The sequence below is a fragment of the Cariama cristata genome, unplaced genomic scaffold (assembly GCF_000690535.1).
Source record: "Cariama cristata isolate BGI_N322 unplaced genomic scaffold, ASM69053v1 scaffold3779, whole genome shotgun sequence".
Taxonomy (NCBI): domain Eukaryota; kingdom Metazoa; phylum Chordata; class Aves; order Cariamiformes; family Cariamidae; genus Cariama; species Cariama cristata.
In genome coordinates, this window is record NW_009637272.1 from 37,548 (window position 1) to 58,816 (window position 21,269).

The following is a 21,269-nucleotide window of genomic DNA, read 5'->3' on the forward strand; positions in this document are numbered from 1 at the left end:
TATATGACCTACTGTAAAATATTCATTCTAAGTATGATGAGATATAATGCAGAACAATAAATTCCTTAACATTTTGCCACATTCTTGTGGCACTACAGGATCTACTCAAATACTACTTTTAGTCTACAAAAAAGACCAAGAACAAAGCCAGTATTTGCAACAGAAAAACTCATGAAAAGATAGTAACAACACTTAGATTAGAAATAACATTCATACCACCCAGTAGTGGTATGGTAACATTCATACCACCTGGTCTTTTGACAGAAAATGATTTCTCAGTTCTTAACCAGTTTCCACACAGCATTACTCACAGAAATAAGTCTTCAAAATATAAAGTGATTTCAATTGCTAGTAAATGGTAGCAGTAGAAAAAGCAAGTACTAGACAAATCTAAGCATCAAAATATAGTAACAGACATATTAACTCTGCTACAGTTATGTGCCAAGAGCTGCAAAAAACAACTGAAATTCATGCTGTTGTCAAGCATCAAAACCACATCTACCTAGGTAAGATTATTCCACATTTCCTCTTTAAAAGGTTTGCTGTGCCTATATTAACACAGATATATCTAGTCAACTGATATGGTTCCATGAAAAACACAGCCCAGTAAACTCTTGCAAATTTGACCATCTTCCTCCTAATTAGCTATATCACAGGCACCGTCCAAAATAATTCTCACAGTATGCAAATTCATATAGAGGTGTTAATCTCTCAGTTACTGCATATTGGGCTTACCTTTAACATTAACAGATTCTTGTTGTGATGACAAAATCTCACTGCTTTTTGTCTTACTCAATTCTTGGTTTAAAGTCTATTGGGGAAGGTAAAAACGAGTTAGAACAAATTCTGCTAATTAGCTTCATAACTTACTGGCTAATTTACTCTTCCTTGCTAACTAGAAACACACCACACACTGGCTCCATGTATTTGTCTTTTCACTAGTTTGAAATAAAGACAGCAAGTTCTCCTCTCTATTCATCAGCTAGTCAACAACACTTTATGAAACTACTCACACTGATATGCATATTTTATCTGAACATTTAGTGTTCTTTTCACTATAGTAGTTCTCAGGTAAACTCTTTGGTTCCACCAAAAAGATCTGTTGTTTTAGCCTTTGAAGTAAAATGTTCCTTGCCTAGTGTTAATAGCTGTTGAGTAAGCCAAAGATTCAAAAAGATTCAGAAGTCAATCTTATTTACTAAAATGTAAAAAATTTACAAGTCTCCAGAAGCAGGTCACACACATCCAATGTTTTTAAGGAAACTAACAGTGAAATGACAATAGCAGCCAATAACATTTCATTGTTGTTCTAGAAAAAATTATTATATGATAAAGAGGAAAAAGAAATCGGATACGTGCTAGAATACAAGAGTCAACGGCTTCTGCAAACGAAAGCCCAATTAGAACTTGATGTCAGCAAACACAGAAGAACCAGCAGTTACCAGTTTAAAAAATGATGCTTTTTCGAAAGTTTATCTTTTCTACTGCAGCTTAACATTCTCTCTCTGATAGCAGATTTAAACACTAGTTTTCTCTGTGTCCATCTGTTCATTTTGGCATCAGCTATACCAACAATAAGTTCAGGCAGGGAATGTTACATTTTGTACGTAGCAGCTATTGCTTTCATATAATTTCTTGCATCATTCTTCTATTTTCATTAGTATGACAACAGTACAATAAGAACAACTGAGGTATATACAAATATGTACTGAAAAGCTGTGCGCTGGCTTCAGTTTGTTCTGCATTTACAACTTTGGTGATACCTGTTCATTTTCAGTTGTTTCACTGCTGGCTTGTAGTGATGTCTGCACATCAACAGGTCCTTCCTCAAATTCTATGTCTTCATCTTCATTCTCGTCTTCTCCACTGCCATAGTTAGTCAGAGCTTGGGTTTCCGCTTTTGATAAACCTGAAGGCAAATCAATGTAAAACTACCTTCATATTGGATTTACACATTGACAGAACCTGCCAGAATAAAAGCCAGGCTGCAAAATCCATATCCCTTTTGGGAATTTACTCCAACAGTCAGATATAACTCTTACTTTGAAACATTCTTTGAAATTAAGATACAGTGATGACTTCACTTTCAGAGATCCATATGCGCCACATAAGCTATATTACAAACAAACACCACCGTGTTCATGTGAAATATCTAAGTTATTAGACAAGTTGGTGTGAATAAGGTAAATATAAGGGAAATCAAGCCATAAGTAGTTGGTGTAAGACGACAAACAGGACAAAAAATATGCAAGATTAAGTAGAAGGATATTTTTTAAAAATCATCATTTAAATTAAAAACTGCAGAAAATTTCAGCAGCTTTCACATCATTCAGGTTAAAGGCTGAGAAACTCCAAGTTTAGCTGAGACAGGATATGTAACTTAAACAATTAATCTGATTCAAATGTGCTTTTACAGATCTACTGATTACAGAGAGAAAAAGCTCCTCTAATTGGAATGTTTAACCCTTTACACAATACCAGTAAATACAGCACCGGAAAACTTTCAGTGAAAAAGACCCAACTAGAAAGTCTGCAAGAGAACATGTTACACAGGAGTACTTCATCCAAATCCTGTTGTAAAATTAGTTGATTTAAACTACAGAGAAAGCACTGAATAACAAGCTATACAAAACCCACTTACTTATTGCCACTGGACCGCTTTCACTTTCTTCATCTTCCTCTTGATCAGATGCATCAGACCTAATACTTTCAGGAACTCCATTACCATCATACATTTCTGAGTCCTGTACTTGTTTAACAGTTTCAGTCTCATCCTTGTCCTAGGGAAACAAGGAATACTCTGCAATTTCATAATTGTTGATCTAACGATTAAACTATGGTTTCTGCATCAAGGAGTCACCTTTGTTTCTCAAAAATAAAAAAAAAATATCTACAGACTAAAAAATTAATGTTTAAGTAGTCCATAAGGCCTTGAAATGAATACTGCAAAGCTACTCCTGAAACAGAGCATCAGAACCTGCTATAAGAGATCATGCACTGTTCAGACAGCTATCAAGGACACTGGAACTGAGTATTTCATCTGAAAAGATTCACGCTGGTCAGCATGGTAGCTTAAAAAAAAGTCCTTAAATTTGTCATTATCAAGAGGAAGACACATACATCTGCATTATTACCTTCTACCAACTTCTCTGCTTCTCCTAAATGATCTCTAGTAAAAATTAGGAATATTTTTAACTGCAGCTTCTCATTTCTTTAGCTAACTCAGCAGTTTCTCTGCTGAATGATTTGCTGAATACCTTGAGTAAGAAAATTCTGCTCAGACTACAGGAAGCCCAAGTAAAGCCCTGAGTTTGGCTCCAGATCTTGAAAGGACTCTTCTACACTACTGCAACCATAACAAGTGATATATAGCTTCCCACTTTTACTTCCAAAGCAGCGCAACAGAAGCTTTAAGCCCTAGAAGCAAGCACTGACTCTGTGCCCATACATGCCTACATATGTGCCTATGCCCATTTAGGAAAGAATTGAACATTCTACTTAGTATGTTACGTATATTTTTCCCTTGGCTGGAAATAGCTGAACATTTCAGCTGAAAAAACTTCATATACAACCCCTCTCCCCAAATACAATGATTTTAGTGGTTTTCAAAACAAACTTAAAGAGAAAAGGGAGACATTTTGGGCACTAACATTTAATACTCAGAGCACTCACAGACTTTGACTCTCAGGACCTCAAATACCATGTGTCCCAACTCAGAACATCTGCCTTCTCCTTAAGATGAAAAGTAAAACAACTTACTCCATGCCATTAAAAAAGAAGCTGTTAATTCCTAAAAATAGTTAAGCTGTCCTTGTTACTTGTTTAATTCTCCAATGAATGACTACATTCTCAATGCTCTGAGGTGAGAATACAGGCAACAGTCCCAGATCAAATCCCACAATAAACACCTTCGGTACAGGCCTTTTCTTTTTTCTTTAAAATACAGAAAATGAATACTAAAAGGAAAAGCAAGATCCTACCCTAAAGCTGTTCAGCAAGTATCACAAATTATTCCGATTCAGTCGCGTAGCATTCAACATAAACTTTGCTCTTTTTAGACTTTCAAGTTGTCAGTCCTAAAGCAAACCTCATTCTACATAAAGGTCACCAACAATAAACAGAAAAGCATCTTTAATACTATCTTCGTTGATCTGAATGCACTTCTTGAAAGGTAATGAGATAATGTTTTGTAAGAAATGCATCAAATAGTCTTTACACTGGTAACGGCTGTGCAGCAGAAATAGGAATAAAACCAAGAGCAACCAAGGAACCAATATCCAAGTCATGTTTACCGAATGCATATAATAAAAAAGACTTATCGATGAAGGTAGAGTTTTTGGTAGTCATTATCCCAGATCATCAAGTCCAATTAAAAAAAGGGAAATTATAATTTACTTTGTTACTTTTATAAAGCAAGTCACTGAAAATAACAGAAAGGAGATAAAACCCATGATGTTTAATAAATTTCTAAACACTAGGAAATGGGCTGCTTGCAGATACTGGATTTATATGACAGAAAACAGTAAGACTAAGCAATCTGTGAAATTATCTGAGGAATAACGACAGTTGAGAAGCATAAACATACTTTGTCCTCATCGACATCTTCAGCAGATGAACAAACATCCACCTGGAGACCTTTTTTTGCCTAGAAGAAACACAAACTGTCTTCAATTCTAAACTGAAATAACTTCAAAATACTGAACCAAACTAGGGCTTCATGAAAGCCTGGCCGAAATGCCAGTCTTACCAAGAACTGCTATCTCAAAATGGCAGTAAGCCACACAGACTTCTATACTACGAGAGATGTTTACACAGATGTCTTCAAAATTTTAGAGTTGCAAAACATTACAAAAAACTGTGCTAGCCCTTTTATTTAAACAATTACGTTTACACAGGCTAATTCTCCAGGCTGTGGTTGAATCATATTTAACATACAGAATTAGATATACCAGCTCTGGTCAAGACAGAGTGCTGTGTTTTTCAGTGTGGAATCTAAAACCAGTTAGCTTACTGGACTCAAGACAGCCACAAAATCGAGCAAGATCAGACGTGCTTGCACCAGGATCCCAGAGTTGAAAGCTCTGAGAAGACCATACAGAGACAATTGTGCAGGTCTGTACAAAGTAACCAGGACCCACCAGTTCTGGCTGGTCTCCAGCTCTGTGGAATCTGAACTGCTGCCCCAGCAACAAGGCAAACATTGACCTTATCCCTACTTCTCTGTCTTCCACGAGAGGATAGCAGAAGAAATACCAGATCTAAGTTGGCTCCGTGATTCTCACCGCAGTGTATAAGCCAATCCTTTATGTAACAAAGACCCAACGAACAACTTCAGATAAAAGAGGAAGTCATGTCCAAATCTTTCTGGATTCAGAGTGTTTCTTCGGCCTCTTTACAAGGCACTCCGCAGTCTCTCTCATACTAACCGTATTACTGGTATATCTAAGTTGGAACTATATTGAAATATAGGCAATTATATGCTTAGAATGATAAAGGATTTATAGGACTTTATAGTGTATGACAGATTCACAACATATCTTCTGCTGACATTTTAAAATAAGAATGAGTTAAGGGTTTGCTTTGGTATTTGTGTTTCCAAAAGAAAGCCGAAAGGACATGGAAGTCGTAACTACACTATACAAGAAGAAATATTGAGGTAGATACCTGACCAATTTAAGTATATGAACACAATCTGTCTTGGTGTTTGTTTTGTAAACAGTTCATATAAATAAAAAAAGCTATGCTGCTAAAATTGCAATACTAAAATTAAAAATGGTCATGAAACATCTTTAATAAAAGGTGTGAAAACCAACCAAAACTTGCTTTGTTAGAGCAGAACATGTACTACAGTCTCAAATATTTCTGAAAAGTTTATAGATCTTTTACACTCCAAATCTAGAAAGTGATACTTCCTACATATGCCAATAAGCCAACTATTTGATGACTTCATAGGACTTACTCAAGTTAAGTAAAGATGGTGCGTAACTAAGCTCCTGCAAGGAAAGCTGTAGGCATAACTGGAGAGATGACGGACTAGGACGTCATACGTCAGAATATTTAGCTGGGATAGAGTCAGTTGTCTTCATAGTAGCTGGTATGGGGCTGTGTTTTGGATTCGTGCTGGAAACAGTGTGGATAACTCAGGGATGTTCTCGTTACTGCTGAGCAAGGCTTACACAGAATCAAGGCCTTTTCTGCTCCTCACCCCACCCCACCCACGAGGAGGCTGGGGGGTGCACAAGGAGTTGGGAGGGGACACAGTCAGGACAGCTGACCCCAACTGACCTCAGGGATATCCCATACCGTATGACGTTATGCTCAGCACATAAAGCTGGGAGAAGAAGGAGGGGAGCGGGGGGAGAACATTTGGAGGGATGGTGTTTGTCTTCCCAAGTAACCGTTACGCATGATGGAGCCCTGCTTTCTTGGAGATGGCTGAACACCTGCCTGCCCATGGGAAGTGCTGAATGAATTCCTTGCTTTGCGTGCTCACACAGTTGTGCTTTACCTGTTAAGCTGTCTTATCTCAACCCACGAGTTTTCTCACTTTTACCCTTCCAATTCTCTCCCCCATCCCACCAGGGGAAAGCGAGCAAATGGCTGTGTGGGGCTCAGCTGCCTACTGGGGTTAAACCACAACAACTACTCAATGGCCCCAGATGTTAACAGTATTTCAACACTTGACTGTTCATTCCTATGTGCACATATAACCATTAACACACACCTCCTCTGAATTACCAACAACAAAGTCTACGCAATTAGATATCTGTAACAGACACCCATCTATAATACAGGACACCTCCCTTCCTGAGGGAAATTAGTTCATGCTTCTCCACAAGCAATACTGTGACTACACAGCACTAATTTGTAAAAAAAACACAACCTGAGATATACAACATATGAACTAAGGTAATCAAAGTAGTTTAGGAAATACAGATATTTATGAAACTCAGAAAAGCTACATTTTAAAAAAATACAATAAAACAAACCTCTTTAGCATAAGACTGTATCACTTCAGTAGCTTCTATTTTCCTTTTACATCTCTGCTTTACAGAAATACTGTTGTTGTCCAAGTCTTGCATGAGTTTAAAAAAGGCTAATTCATTAAATAACACTTCAGAGATCTCCACAAGAAGATCCTCCCCACAATCTTTTAATTTTCTACCAGCAAATTTCGCCAGTGAATCCTGTGAAGAGAAATAATTCTTCAGTTTTTGAAACAGGCTTTCAAACTTCGAAGACTAAGAATTTGTCATATTCCTAATAACTCAAAATTAGGTATATAGTAGCTCATACTTTTTTTAACATATGGTTTACTGTCTTAAACAGATTTTAAGTAGGATCTCTAGTCACATAACACAGAACTTAGCAAGTTACTGATTTAAACTTTATGCTTGTAGGAAAAAAAAAAAAGAAAGAAAAGAGTAGCCTATTGGTTTTCAGGAATTTACACAAAATGTCCACGAAGAGCATCACCAGAGCTCTCCTTCAAGACAGCCACAGGCAGGAGATACACTTCTTTTCCATCACTGCCAGATAGTGAGAAGTTCCATGGATAATAAAGCTTTAGTTTTAGTAAACAAGGTAATATCTCATTGGTGTATCAATGCTGAAGGATAACAGCTATACTATTGAAGTTGTAAAACATAACTTTAGGGAAGCTGGTGTATCTGTTGCTCATTATCCAAGTTGCAATAGTGTTGCAAAATAACAATGAAAAGCGACTAACCTGAAGTATACTGCCTAGCTGCTTATGAAAGAACTTCACAAATTCTTTACTTTCATCGTTTTGTTGTGTAAGAGTCAAGACCATACGTCTTACTGATGTCAGTAACTGAGAAGAGCATACTTCATCCATGTGTTCCTAAACAAGTATAACAGAATGAGCTTAGTTACCACTTTAAAAAAAAATTAATAAAAAAAAAAAAAATCAGCCATTAACTCAAATGCTGAAATTCTTTCATAAAAAAATCACCTGTCTGCTGAAGGAACAGCAGCCCATGAACAGGTCCTAACCCACCTCGCAAAACAAACAAACTGGAACACAGGTAGAGCAGGCATCATACTTCATTAATGACCGATTGGTCATGACAGACAAAGCTTTATCTCAGTTATCCAATACATTGGTACATGGGCAGACTAAGAATCTTCATACATCATGGTTGTGTACTCAAGTGTATTAAAGTGTATGTTGAGACACCTACTGTCGTAAGCTTCCTTAAAATTACAAACAAAACTGAAGTCTTCAGGCACAGAGCCTGTGGCATGTCAACAACAGACATAGTTTTTAAACCTAGTATCAACCAAGTACCTTATTAAACAAACCTAAGCTTATATATGGCACATACTATAAAAGGGAATAGGGAGATGACCTAAGCATCTTACAACTCAATCTTCTCTGCTCTTTAACCTTGCAAAGAATGAACTGTGACTGTTTCTCCTTCTTTAAAGAAGTACATTTTTCCTCTGTGTTCACAGAAGTTTACAAGCTCACAATAACTTCAAAGATATTTGTAAAGAGGAACAAATAATGCTAAAAATCAACAACTCAGAGCTATTCTTCAAAAATATCTCATGTTACATTGTATGAAACAGTTTTAATTAAAATTATCTCAGTTCTCTTTGCTAAAAGGCAGCAAATATTTCAGAAGTATATTCTCAAACATTTCTATTTGATTTGGTCAGCTCCAAAGAAATCGATTGTCCTTGATGTCAAGTCCATCAGCCCTATGCAATCTAGAAACCTTACCATTTCTGTCTCCTATTAAAAACTCCACAGAATCTTTCTGTTGGAGTATTTAATCCTTACTTCATCCTCAGCAAGGTCTGCAACTTAACACATCTTTACTGGCAGCTGTTGCTAAGATGCAAGTTTTCAATTTTAAATACTGTTCTTCTATGCAATTATGCAGGCCCTTCTGTTCTTTTAATTCATACTTTATTGAAAAGACTTCTTACCTTCAGAAAAGGAATGACCTCTTTCATAATTGCTTTAATCTGCCGGTCAAGCTGCTGAGTATCTATACGAGGACATGGAACAGCAGAAACTTCACTTGACTGTGGCACAGGAAGACTTTCACTGGTACCTGGACCTCATTAAAAAAACAATGCACCTTTAAGTCATTCAACATTACTACCAAAGAAATACCAATTTCAAAACCATGTATTTTTCTTTTTTTAAAAATAAATCATGATTACTCAAGTACGTGAAGATCCTTTGAAACTTTGCTAAGTTTTCAATATAAACAAAGAGGAAAGCAATTCAGCCAATTAAATGATTCTTGATAGTTAGAACAATTATTTTCTAGAACTAAGCAAAATATGTATATATGTGCATACCTTCTAATTTAGCAGCAGAAGCACCCTGAAAATTACTAGAGCAGCCCTCAGAGTCAAGGGTACTTTCAGCTTCAATTTTCATACGCTCATACTCCCTCATCCTAGCCAAAGCTTGATCTAAGTGAATCACTGTGTTGCCTATATTTAGAATAAAAACACCTTTTAATCTAAATAAAAAGTTTTCAGTTGATAGACAAGTAAACAATGATAAAAATGAATTCAAAGCCATGAGTTTCAAAATCTACATATAACTGTAGTTGAGTTATAATACTGTATTACACACTTTGATTAACTCAAAGTGTTTCACAAGTGGCTAATTTCTCTAAGTATTGTTTTACAAAACATGTGACTACACACTAAAGATGAAAGAATAGTGTACTATTTAAGTGCAGACAATTGCAGGCATTTTAGTAGGGAGAGAGTAACACTTACAACATTGTAAATCACATCATTCTTACCAAGGTCATCAGTGGCAAAGGGTTCAAAATTTGAAGATGTAGACATAGTACTCCCATTGTCTGCATCATTTTGTTCACAATCTTGACATGCTTCTGTAGAAAAGTTCTTGCCAAAAGTTTCCTAAATAACACCAAACAACTTAATACAAAGCAGGAAGCACCATCCTCTCATAGATGGGTCAACAAACCAGCAATTCTTTTTAGCCACAGGCTGTGATATCAAGACTTGTCACCAGGCTGCCTCACTGGGGAATAACCTTAGGTTTAGGATATAAATCCATCAGGTGATTCTACCATGTTTGCTTCAAATACTTCAACTATAAAACACATATGAAACTGTACAAAGGTATCAGTGACTGCTTGAATACAAACACACAAAATTTTTTTTGGAATCTTGTGATCAGTACTTGTCCTGACCTTACGAGAAGATTTTGGCTCTTTTTGAGTATCAGTTTCCGATTTATGCCCCCTCCATGTTCTACTCCTCCCTGATATATCACTCATTTCCAGCATCAAGGATCCTACCATATTTAATCATTTTTGCATTAAGATTCTCTTCAATTCTCTGTTTAGAAAAGTCTGTATAAGTTGATATTAATTTTTTTAAAATTCTATCACTAGCATGAATATTTCAGTACATAAGCACACATGTAAATTGAAAATATAAGAAAAGTTGACAGTAAACTAGCTTCTGAACTTGAAAACTTACATCATCTGTAGAAGCAAGGCTTTCACTGGGAGTGAGTTCAGAATTTGATGCCATCCATGTTGCAGAATTCAGTGATTTTGTGCACTTCCCTTCTTCGTTGTTCTCAGATAAATGTCTGGTCGCTATATCCTGGAAAAGATAATAAATCTATACCGTACAAAAGGATCTAAGATTTGTTTGATTCATACATAAGGATCAAAAATTTTGCGCATACCTGTAAAGCATATAGAGCCCTTTGCCTCAGGTAATCTGTATTTATTAGCTGAAGCTCATGGAAAAGTTCAATAAGAAAGTGAGGACGAGACTCATTTTGAGAAATAAGAGTTGCCACTTCAGAATAAATGGTGTCTCGCAAGGCCTCAAACATAGAAAGATCACTACCAGTTTCTGTAGAAAAAAAGGAACTCTTTAAGTCCTTGGCATGCATCGAGTTGAAAGGCAACTGTCTATTAGGCATGTAAGTTACAGGTACACAAATTACATCTCAATCATTGTATATTTCACTATATAGCTGCCTTCTTAAAGCTTACTCATTTCCTGAAGGGCAACAAAGATTTAAACATTCTGAAATAATACTTTATGCAATCCTTTATATACGAAATAAAACAAAGCATTCATAGGAATAATTTTCTTTACAATTCTGAATACATTTAGAAAGTATTCTTTATTAAAGAGAATATTGCGCACACCACAATATTGCTCTCGGAATAGGTACTGAACACTGAAAATGGAGTTTTAAGATATTTCAAATGAGATAGCCAAAGGTCTCAAGTTTATGTAACACAAGCAACAACATTAAGAAAGCTCTAGACTGAATTCAAGAAGGCCACTCCTTCCCACACCTCCCACGCAAGCATAAATCCTACATTCTCATACATGTCTAATACCACTTCTGAGGCTCACACAAAACCTCTTACCCTTAAGTCCTATTACATATGTATGAGAAGACAATGTGTTCCCTAACAAGTCTCCTCTTCCTTTGAAAATTAAGGATTATCCTTGCATCACAACAGTTAAATTATTACATACATATTTTGGCAAGTGTTGAATGGGAAAAAAAGTTAAATCTGGAAAACTCAGCTTAGTTTAACAGATGCACATTTGTTAGTATTCAAGTTAATGAAGTTATTAGCAATACAGCAAAAGTTACTGTGCAATTTGATTATCTGCTAATAGTTTACTAGTATTTTTAGGCATAGAGGCAAGCTCTTTCAACCTTTAATAAGCCACTAGAAATCGCTTCCCTCCCCCGTTAATAAAATGTAATAGCAGCTTTTAAACATACTAAAAATGTATGCTGAAACTAGTTTTTGGTTGTGATATCTACCTGCGTATTTTCTATTTGTAATTGTGACTAATCAAGAACATAATAAACACATTCTCCACAATTACAATTCAAAGTAGTTTGTATCATTGCATTTCATGCAAGTTACAAGTAACTTCTCTTGTCTTGTTTATTGAGAAGGTGCTGCAATAGCACTAATTTTGAACATCTGCTAAACACTCTGAGATACAGGACCAACGCTAAGAGGGAAAAAAAAAAAGTAATAGGATATTGTTGAAGCTAAGCAGTGAATGCATTACCTGGCGCTTCAATGCATGCATTTCTGTTAGACTGCTGCAGAATTCTCCTAGCATGCGCTGTAGGAAAGTGGGGATAGACAGTGATAAACACAAAAATGCGCACCAGAAATAAAGACAGGGTCTATACAAAATAGCAGGAGGAAGACTGCTTAGTCATCCAAACCACAAAGCTGCTTATTGTGAGAACTTGACTGGTAAAAGTTTATTACGCATACCAATAAACAGCTCTTAGTGTGGACACAGCTACATTGACAAAGCTGTACATCATGCTACAATGACTAAAATTTCTGCATCTTTCAAACAAAACAGAGATACTGGCAGAACCTAAAAAGACACAGAAGAGAATATTTTTATGATTTAGACGCAAGAAAAGCAGTGCAGATGGCAAAAATGTAAGGGTTTATGGGATGTTATAAGATTGAATTTGAATGATATCTGATAGAGCTCCTTTAAGCATGAATAGAAAGAAAACATGTATGCAGTACAGGATGTAGTTCAAACACTAAACCAAGTTTCATCTGTTGTGCAGTTACTTTCCATAAAAACACCAAACGAGTGAGTTTCTGGTTGGCTAGGTTCTTTGTTTTACAGTAACAGGTTTGTTTCTGAATTATTTTAATTAAGTACCTAATCTACAGAAAGCACCCAAAAGCAATCAATACCCAACTCTTTACACACTTTTATGTTTACAGCATCCTTAGAAATTAAAAAACTAAATCCCCATGCTAATTATACAATATTGTGTTCTTGTCATAACACTTGTTTTTAAATAATACACTAGCAACTAAGTATGGAGGTCCTTTACTCAGAGAAGTTCATAAAATAATTACTGACATTCAGAAAAGAATACCTGAAGACATTTCTGTAGATCTACTGTATTTAATTATTTTTTCCAATTGTTCCTGATTCCTTTTGCTGAACACCTTTGCATGAACAACCTCTTCAGAGTGTCTGGTTTTATTGCTCTTGCAGGGTTCACACACACTAGAAGCACTTGCACTTTCATAACCTAATGAGAGGGGAGGAAAAAGAAGGAAAAAAAAAGCTTACAAAATGTTTTATTACTTTTAAAAATTTGTTTGAGGGCAATCTCAAAGATGCAAAACACCAGTGATGTTTCTAGCCAAAAATTTTCCTCTGCACACTGAAGCCATACAGTAGACTGCAACAGGACTATACATGCAAGTACTGTCCCTCTCTTCTCATTCAGTATTTTACTGAAGCACATCTTTCAGAAAGTCATTCAGTTTGAAAGTGAAGACATAATGAAGAGGAAGATTCTCCTGGTGGCTTACCACAGCATCTTAATGTATCTGCATCCACTATCCATTTAAATTATGATGTACTAATCAGTTATGCTTTTTATTTACTGAAATACTAAAAAAACCTTATGTAGTTATGTTATGTAAAATGAGTTCATATTTCAATAACTTATTTTCATTATTATAGGTACCATTTACGGAGAGTAAATTCTCTGGAATGTAACAATTATAATCCAAGTTGAGTTTGCCATGGTATCCAAGACTACTTTACAACCTACCAGTATTTTTAATTCTGCCTTTTAGCTGAGAAGAACTCTTCCTCTTATTCTTTGATTTGGGTGTTTTATCTTTTGATGCCAAGCTTGCTTGCGCTGATGCTTTTCTAGATTTAAATGTTTTTGTCACAGTAGTTGGGTCTACTGGATCAGGCATGCTACTAAAACTCTCCAAAGACTCTTCATCAAACTCTCTTCTCCTGCTCATATCAGACTGATTTTTATGACTGGAAGCAATGTTTTGCACTGAAACCGCAAAACCTGCTTTCAGCTGAGACTCATCATCTCTTTTCACTTCCTGGCTGTCATTAAGCCAAGCTGATCTTTTTTCCATTTCCTCTTCAGGTTGTCTATGACTCCTCCTGTCAGAAAGAAAGAAACACCACAATACATCATGACCTATTGGCTCAGATAGAAACAGCAAGTATTTCCAGGCAAACTGGCATTATGGATAAAGCTATTATCTGCCCTAGTTATTCAGTCATCAATTGAACGTTGAAAAAAAAAAAAAAGAAAAAATCTAGTGAGAACCCTTTCAAGTGGAAAATGGAAGATGTCTGAAGAAATTTACATTTATCACCGATTTCAACCTGAATGCACTTATGCAACTCTTACTGTGCCCAAATAGTACTACAGGACAAAACATTCCTTAAAACAACATTCTTTACAATCTACTGTAGCAGAAAAAATAAGCATTCACTGAAATTATATCCTCCAGTTATTCCAACAGCTCAGTTTCGAAAACATGGAAATTAAATCTTCCTCCACTTACAAAAAGTATCACAAAACCACTCCAACACTATATTTGATCTTTAAATATTCACAAAATGATACACTACTTAATATACAGAAATGCAGAACACTTCACTGAAAAAAAGTTAAAAAATTAAAGTGGAAACAGCAAAAGTAAAGTTCATCTCATAATTCTATTACAATAAATTCCCTAAAAGAATGATGAATTGCCACAAGCCTCAGAAAAGGGAGGAGCGGTGGAGGAAAAATGATTAAAGGACTGTTGCATTGTGATATTAAATACCTTTGTTTTTCTGCTCCGTTAGAGGAACTGCTTTCAAAAGGTTTGGGGAATGCCATATACTCAGTTTTCCCAGAAGCATTATGATCTAGAGGATGTTGCTGCTGCTGCTGCTCACTGCTGTGTGGGGAAATATTGTGTGCAAAATCTCCAAAACCAGAAGGGAACACTGGATTATAGTTAATACCTACAAAGTAATCAAAAAAGTCAGAAGATTCTACTTCATTTATCTGTGTGATAAAAGTCAAATTTTAGACATATTGTGTAGCAACATTCAATTATGAAGCAAAGCCACAGTGGGGAAGTAAGTAAAAACTGTTTCCATCCTGAAAGCACTTCAATAATCAGAATTTATCCCAAATGCAGGTTTCGAACATTACTGGATACTACACATGCCATCTACTAGATACTACAATCCTATCAGTAGAGAGATAAAGGTACTTCAGGAAACTCTACAATAAAGAGCTCCTACAAGCGAAGGTAAAAATGACATCAGTTCAAAAAACGGCAGAGTTCTGTCTGCATGAAGACTTTATCAATACTTCAGCTACCATCAAATTCACAAGAAAGTTCCAACAGTATAAGTAAAAAAAGTCATAAATTCATAATACTTATTTTAACTTCAGAATCTTTATAATATGGCAAACTGAACATAACTGTTCTTCTGTGCAGGTTCCATATAATTTAAAATATATTCTTAAACAGAAAACAGACTGTAGAGTCTGAAAGCTACAATCTACATCTACGCCTATTTCCCGGTTTCCTGAAAAGGCTGAAATATATTAAGACAGCTTTAACAACTTGAACAACGATATAGTAAAATACCTAAATTTTTCTCCATCTCAAATTCAACAGTAAAAGTAGATTTGGTAATGAGATTAGGAACACTGTATCCAAGTCAACAGTTCCTCTATACCTCTGAAGGGAACAAAAATTAGTAAGACTCTCCATTTACAGACATTTAAAACAAAAACGAGAGCTGGAACTTCTAAGAAAAAGGGAAATAATTACCACGTGACACCTTAAAATTAGAAGGTTCCCTTAGTCAGAACACTACTAAACAATTGCTGAAGGTATTGAAAAGCTTCAAACATTGCTTTTCATATGTTGGATGAAGAACATTTAAAACTCCACTTTGTGGAGTGGGTATTTTTGACTATAACCAGCTTCTTATTGAGAAAGTCTTGCTTTTTATAGTGAAGTCAAAATATACAATTGTTCAGCAAAAAACATTAACAAACTTATGCTAGGATAATATGGACTCATGCAAGTAGTGTTTAAGATCATTTCAATATAAAGGAAAAGTCACAGAGTTTCAGCAAGTTTCCACTAAGATTCCAATTAAATGAGGGAAAAGAAATTTTTGAAATTCGTATTACTTTTCACACCTGTAGTAATACTCACCTGGAGCAAAGGAAGAAAAATTAGTAAATCCTGGTACATTAAACAGGTTCACAGGTTGTGGAGGGAAACTCAATGGACAGAACACAGGAGATGGAGGTGGTGGTGCACTACTGCCTCTCTCCTTTCTTGATGGCTTCTCTTGACACTGTTGCTCTTCTTGCTGGCGCATAAGATCATTTAACATTTGTTTCAACCTTGAAAACAAGGAAAAATAAGTATTCTTTTTTTTCCGCCCCAAGCGCTAAGGGAAAGTTGTAAATTTATACTAAAGTAATTTGAGAATCATATTATTTCACCTGCCCCATGCAATGTACATTAAGAATTGCTCCAATTAGCTATTAAAAACAAGTTTGGTTCTTTTTTTTTTTTCTTTTATTTAATCCTGAGCAACAGTTTTAAAACCAACCATTCTGTACTAGTGGTCAGGTTTATAGAAGTTAAATATCCTTAAAAAGTTGACTAGACGCTAAAAAAATAAGTAGGCTGAAAAGGTACCTCAAATAGAAACAACCAAAGATACAAAATATTTGCATAAGTGGTATTAAGACTACTTTAAGATATATATGAGGCCAGTAACTATATACCACTTACCAAATACAAAACAGAGATGAAGAGATTGAACTTTCATGCCATGAATTAAAATGACTAGTACATTTTTTTTAAAAGAGACCATTGTTCAGAAGGTAAAAGTAGTACATCCAAATAGAGCATAAGTAAGCATAAGTTCTGACTGACAATGCTAAGGAAAGACAAAAAGCTTTTGCACCATCTTTCCATAACCATTAGAATCCAGAATCTTGATAGGCAGTCTAGCAAAGACTACAGACATGAAAGCATATTCAAGGAAAGCAAGTCTAAACCAAACTGGCCAAATAAAGCTATCACAACAGATTTTTGGAAGAGATGCCAACTTCTGGTTCTCTTCACTAAAGATCACTCAAAAAGAACCATATCAAAGGCATTAAAGCAGTAGTGAAAAAAACCACCAAAAATGCTGTATACAATTTCAAAAGCTTGTAATCAACTCCAAAGTTCAACAGTTTCATATTTAACCATCATCTGTAATCTTTTATTCACATAACCATGTTCTCTGTTACTGAAGCATTTCAAATTCCACAAACACTAATACAGCCAGCAAACCTTTGGACGTTATTCTGCTGCCAAGTGAGTTGAGTGTAACACTGGTTTAACTGATGCATAATAAGATGTACTTGTGAAGATGCAACATTATTGGGCATCATACTATAAGGGCCTGTAAGCAAAGTCTGTAGAAGACAAGACAGGGTCTGTGGAAAGAAAATACATGACAGTGACCAAACTACCAAAACCAGAAGTTATTGCTGGAAAGATTTAGGCAGGGGGGGCAGGGAGACAAAGTAAGAACAGTAAAATAACTGCTTTTACTATCTACCTGTTGATCCTGCATCAAAGTTTGACAAATGCTAACACTAAATTCATGCTGTTTCTTCAACTGATTTATCTGCTCTTGCCATTGTTCCTTTTCTTCCACATATGAAAGTTCGGACATCCACCGAATGTTTTCCTGACGTCGCATACTTATGTTTTGCTGTTGCCTGGCCTTAGACAATGGACGATAATTCCCATCTGCTGAAAGGGGGCGGCAATTTTTCCACCTGGGTGGGGAAAAAAAAGGAAGAATGAGGACAAAAGCTGACACTTCAAACAACTTCTTCTAATGATACTTCCATGATTCAAATTATGTTTTAGTAGTACGTTAACAACTCACTTGGCACAGGCCGTTTCAATGTGCCAGCTAATCACCCATATGATTTTCTCAGTCCAACATTATCCTAAACAAATGGAAAATAACAGCCACCCAACTGACAACCACTCTCCAAAAACGTGTTTCTGGATCTTGTTTTTAGTATCATCCATTACTGACATATAATATGTACTCAGATGAAAACAGAAGCCACCAACATAATACACTAAGAATTAAGAGGTCCAGCACCTGACTAGAAGCCCACTATCTACTAAAATTATTTTGGTATCAAAAATAGAGGAAATAAATTGAAGAGATATACTTTACTTTTAACATGGTATTTTCATTTAGTCACACGAAGCTTATTAAGGAAATCAATCAGGTAAGCAACAGTTAGAAATATTCATGTTAATTAAAAAAAATCTAGTAAGAAATAGTTTCAAAGCTGCAAAAGCCAACAATTTGAAAGAAAAAATTTCAGTTAGTTTATTAATTAATAGAGACTGATCAGTATCATAGCAAAAATTTCATATAGGTTATCTTTTAAGCTGATTAAAAAAACATGGGAACATAAGGAGCTACTGCAACACAACTGGAGAATTCAATGGCAGACATTTAATACAACTGAAAACAGAAGAAATACTCACATTAGTTATACACATTGCAGCTACAGCAACTCAGACAATAAAGTGTCACTACACACAGCTCCCTAGCAAGCATAAAGTAATTTCAGTTTGCTGTGCAAGGACGCCTTGTAGTTAATGCAATGCTTCTTCCACCCCTTCCAAATATACTCTGACAAGCATCAGATCAATAAGTAATGCCACTAACCTATCCTTGTTTTCTTTAACAAAATATGCATTTTCTGGTATGTTGTTATTGGGATAAATAGAAAAACTGTCATTCAAACTTGACGCATCTTCTTCCTCTTCTTCTGCCTGACCAACTCCATCAGAGAGATACCCATCTTCATCTCCATTCTCTTCCTCTAGTGCACACTGGGTAGAACCTCCCCAGGTAGCCATTGTCCTAGTGAACATTGGGGAGGCAGACCAAGGGGTGTTTGGGAAGAGAGGAGTACTTTTAGTGTCTGACAAATTATTAAAACAATCTGTTCATCATTACAAGTCTGTCTATCTTCAATCAAGTCACACCAAAATTAATTTAAACATTATCTCACCAATGCAAAATGAAACTACTGTTCTTCTGATACTGGGACAGTTAAATAAAATTACTTACTGTTCTGGAAATTTATTACTTTACTCTGGTTATAAATGGTATAGAGACGAAGAAAAAAAGAGCATTTGGCATTTTCCACACATTCTTCTCTCCTTAGGTGATTTTTCACCATTTATGGAGCAGGGGAGACTAAATATGCTGGGAAGACCTAACCCATAAAACTTGCAAGTTGCCAACTAACAGCCACTTTAGAAATCAAGAAATTAAATTTACTGCTCTGTTGTATCATCACACTTAGTGCTCAGCTGAAAATAGGAAACTGCCCCAAGACTGACATCTCACTAAAAATCAGAAGCACCCACTGACTAACACAGAGTGACTCATATTCTTACTTTTCAGTCCTACTCTGCTGTGGAGTACACTGAGGTTCTGATCCTTCACTTTTCACAGATGCAGCAACTGTAGATCTTGTTTCTGCAAGCTCTCTCCTCCTCTGATGTTCAGCCATTAAAGCTTCAAGTTGCTTTCTTCTCTGTCGCAATTCTTCTCTTAAAATCTCACGTCTTCTCATCTCTGACCACAACTGTTTGCAGTAAAAAGGAAGACATTAGAATATAAACAAAATAAATACAATCTAAACTAAAACACACTAAAATTTCAGTATTTGATGCTACACTCATACAGTATAATACCAATGCCTGAACAAACAGTAACTGAAGCCACACCACAGAAAGCTGCAAAATGTATCCCATATTTACTATTTATCCCAAATACTGCAAAAATTGAAGAAGGTAATTAAACATTATAGAACAGAATTTAAGAAAACCAGTGCACGTTTCACTCAACACTGTTTTTATCACGTAGTTCATGCATTATTAGTCAGCTCTTTAAGTGGTCTGACAGAATGCTACCCTTTGGAGAAATGTGAAAATTGTGCTAAGTACTTCTTTGATAACAGAGTAGAGGATACAACAAAAAGATATTCTGCAACCTCCAGAAACTTCAAGTTGCAACATATGTTTGAACAAGACTTAAGGAAGCCATGATTTACAAAGAAGAGCATATAATGGGAAAGGTACAGGTAGTAAGAGGCCTTTATCTGCCTTAAAATAGACACAGTGAAAGCATAAATGGCAAGATGCTTTTAAAAACACATAAACAGCATAACATAATAGCATAACATACAAAAACAATTGTGTAAGTGAACTAGGCTGGAAAACACAGACTTAAGAGAAACAGGCAAGTGACAACATACTCAAGCCTGAAAGCAACTGAACTAGTTGGCGGTGATGGAGCTAAGACGTTTTCCAACAAAAATCCATACATATTTTGATAATTAATAACGCAACCTGTTTGGAGAGTGTTAGGAATTGCATCAGCATATTCATTTTAGAGACAGTTTCTTTTTAGCAGGAAGCATTCAGACCTTTTATTTAGTGAAAATAGACAAATTGTCCTATAATGCTTATTTGGAAGATGCACAGTTCTGAAACTCTCTTCTTGGAGAAGGAAAATTTGGCTTTTAATGACAACAGTACAGGCATTGCCCAATCAAAACTGTTAAAGGAAAATTTACAAGAATGCTGATGCAACACATAGAGGAAGTCTATTAAAAAAGGTATTTTTCAGATATTTGTTTCTGATGCCTAGTCTAGCCAGGAAACACTTTTCATCACATATCTCTCCACCCCTACAAATGCTAGCATAATTTTCAGAGAGACTAAGTAATACGCAGATCATTATTTATGACATGAATTTTGGGGTAAAAGAGGAAGGAAGATGTGTAGAAGATAAACTACGTTTCAAATACTGCTATCATTTTCTTCATGGATGACTTGCCTGTGGTATATACTACCAAACGTGCGCAGTACAAATTCAAAATTCATTCAACTTCCTCATTAATATTTGGCAACAACTGTTATATTTGGGGAAAGATCTCTTGCCAGTTCAGGTCAATATTTACTTCTTTCCAGAAATGAAATAAAGAAGTTATAAACACTTTGTTAAAATGGCTACTACTCCACTCACCAAGGCCAAGTACTTACAAATGTGTCTGAGTTACCTAGAACTTTTTTCCTTTTTAAACCTTTTAAGTCACAGAATATCACGTATGAAATACCTCATTGCCTACTGGTATAGACTCATCAAATTCAAGTAAAGGCTTGCCAGTTGTGTTACACTCATTCACGGACGGAGTTGAGGTTGCTAATGAAGTCTGCCTGTTTGCTGGGCAGTTACCCAGGCCAGGTGACAACTGAAAGAGAAAGCAAAATGGCAAAATAGATTAGGATAGCTTTCTAAAA

At 35.7% G+C, this 21,269-nt stretch overlaps 1 protein-coding gene across 1 annotated transcript in view; it reads right to left on the reverse strand.

Moving 5' to 3' along the window:
• PCM1 (pericentriolar material 1) overlaps nt 1-21,269 on the reverse strand; it is a gene marked incomplete at its 5' end in the record, with an annotated part of 30,526 nt that overhangs the window by 2,680 nt on the left and 6,577 nt on the right. The window contains 20 exons of the mRNA XM_009708237.1: nt 736-811; nt 1,764-1,909; nt 2,642-2,780; nt 4,586-4,645; nt 6,990-7,187; nt 7,730-7,864; nt 8,959-9,092; nt 9,340-9,477; nt 9,798-9,918; nt 10,507-10,635; nt 10,721-10,893; nt 12,941-13,099; nt 13,631-13,989; nt 14,664-14,847; nt 16,065-16,258; nt 17,205-17,350; nt 17,476-17,698; nt 18,619-18,816; nt 19,359-19,549; nt 21,086-21,220. Coding sequence (XP_009706539.1) covers nt 736-811; nt 1,764-1,909; nt 2,642-2,780; nt 4,586-4,645; nt 6,990-7,187; nt 7,730-7,864; nt 8,959-9,092; nt 9,340-9,477; nt 9,798-9,918; nt 10,507-10,635; nt 10,721-10,893; nt 12,941-13,099; nt 13,631-13,989; nt 14,664-14,847; nt 16,065-16,258; nt 17,205-17,350; nt 17,476-17,698; nt 18,619-18,816; nt 19,359-19,549; nt 21,086-21,220 — 3,238 coding nt within the window. The remainder of the gene's footprint in view (nt 1-735; nt 812-1,763; nt 1,910-2,641; nt 2,781-4,585; nt 4,646-6,989; nt 7,188-7,729; nt 7,865-8,958; nt 9,093-9,339; nt 9,478-9,797; nt 9,919-10,506; nt 10,636-10,720; nt 10,894-12,940; nt 13,100-13,630; nt 13,990-14,663; nt 14,848-16,064; nt 16,259-17,204; nt 17,351-17,475; nt 17,699-18,618; nt 18,817-19,358; nt 19,550-21,085; nt 21,221-21,269) is intronic.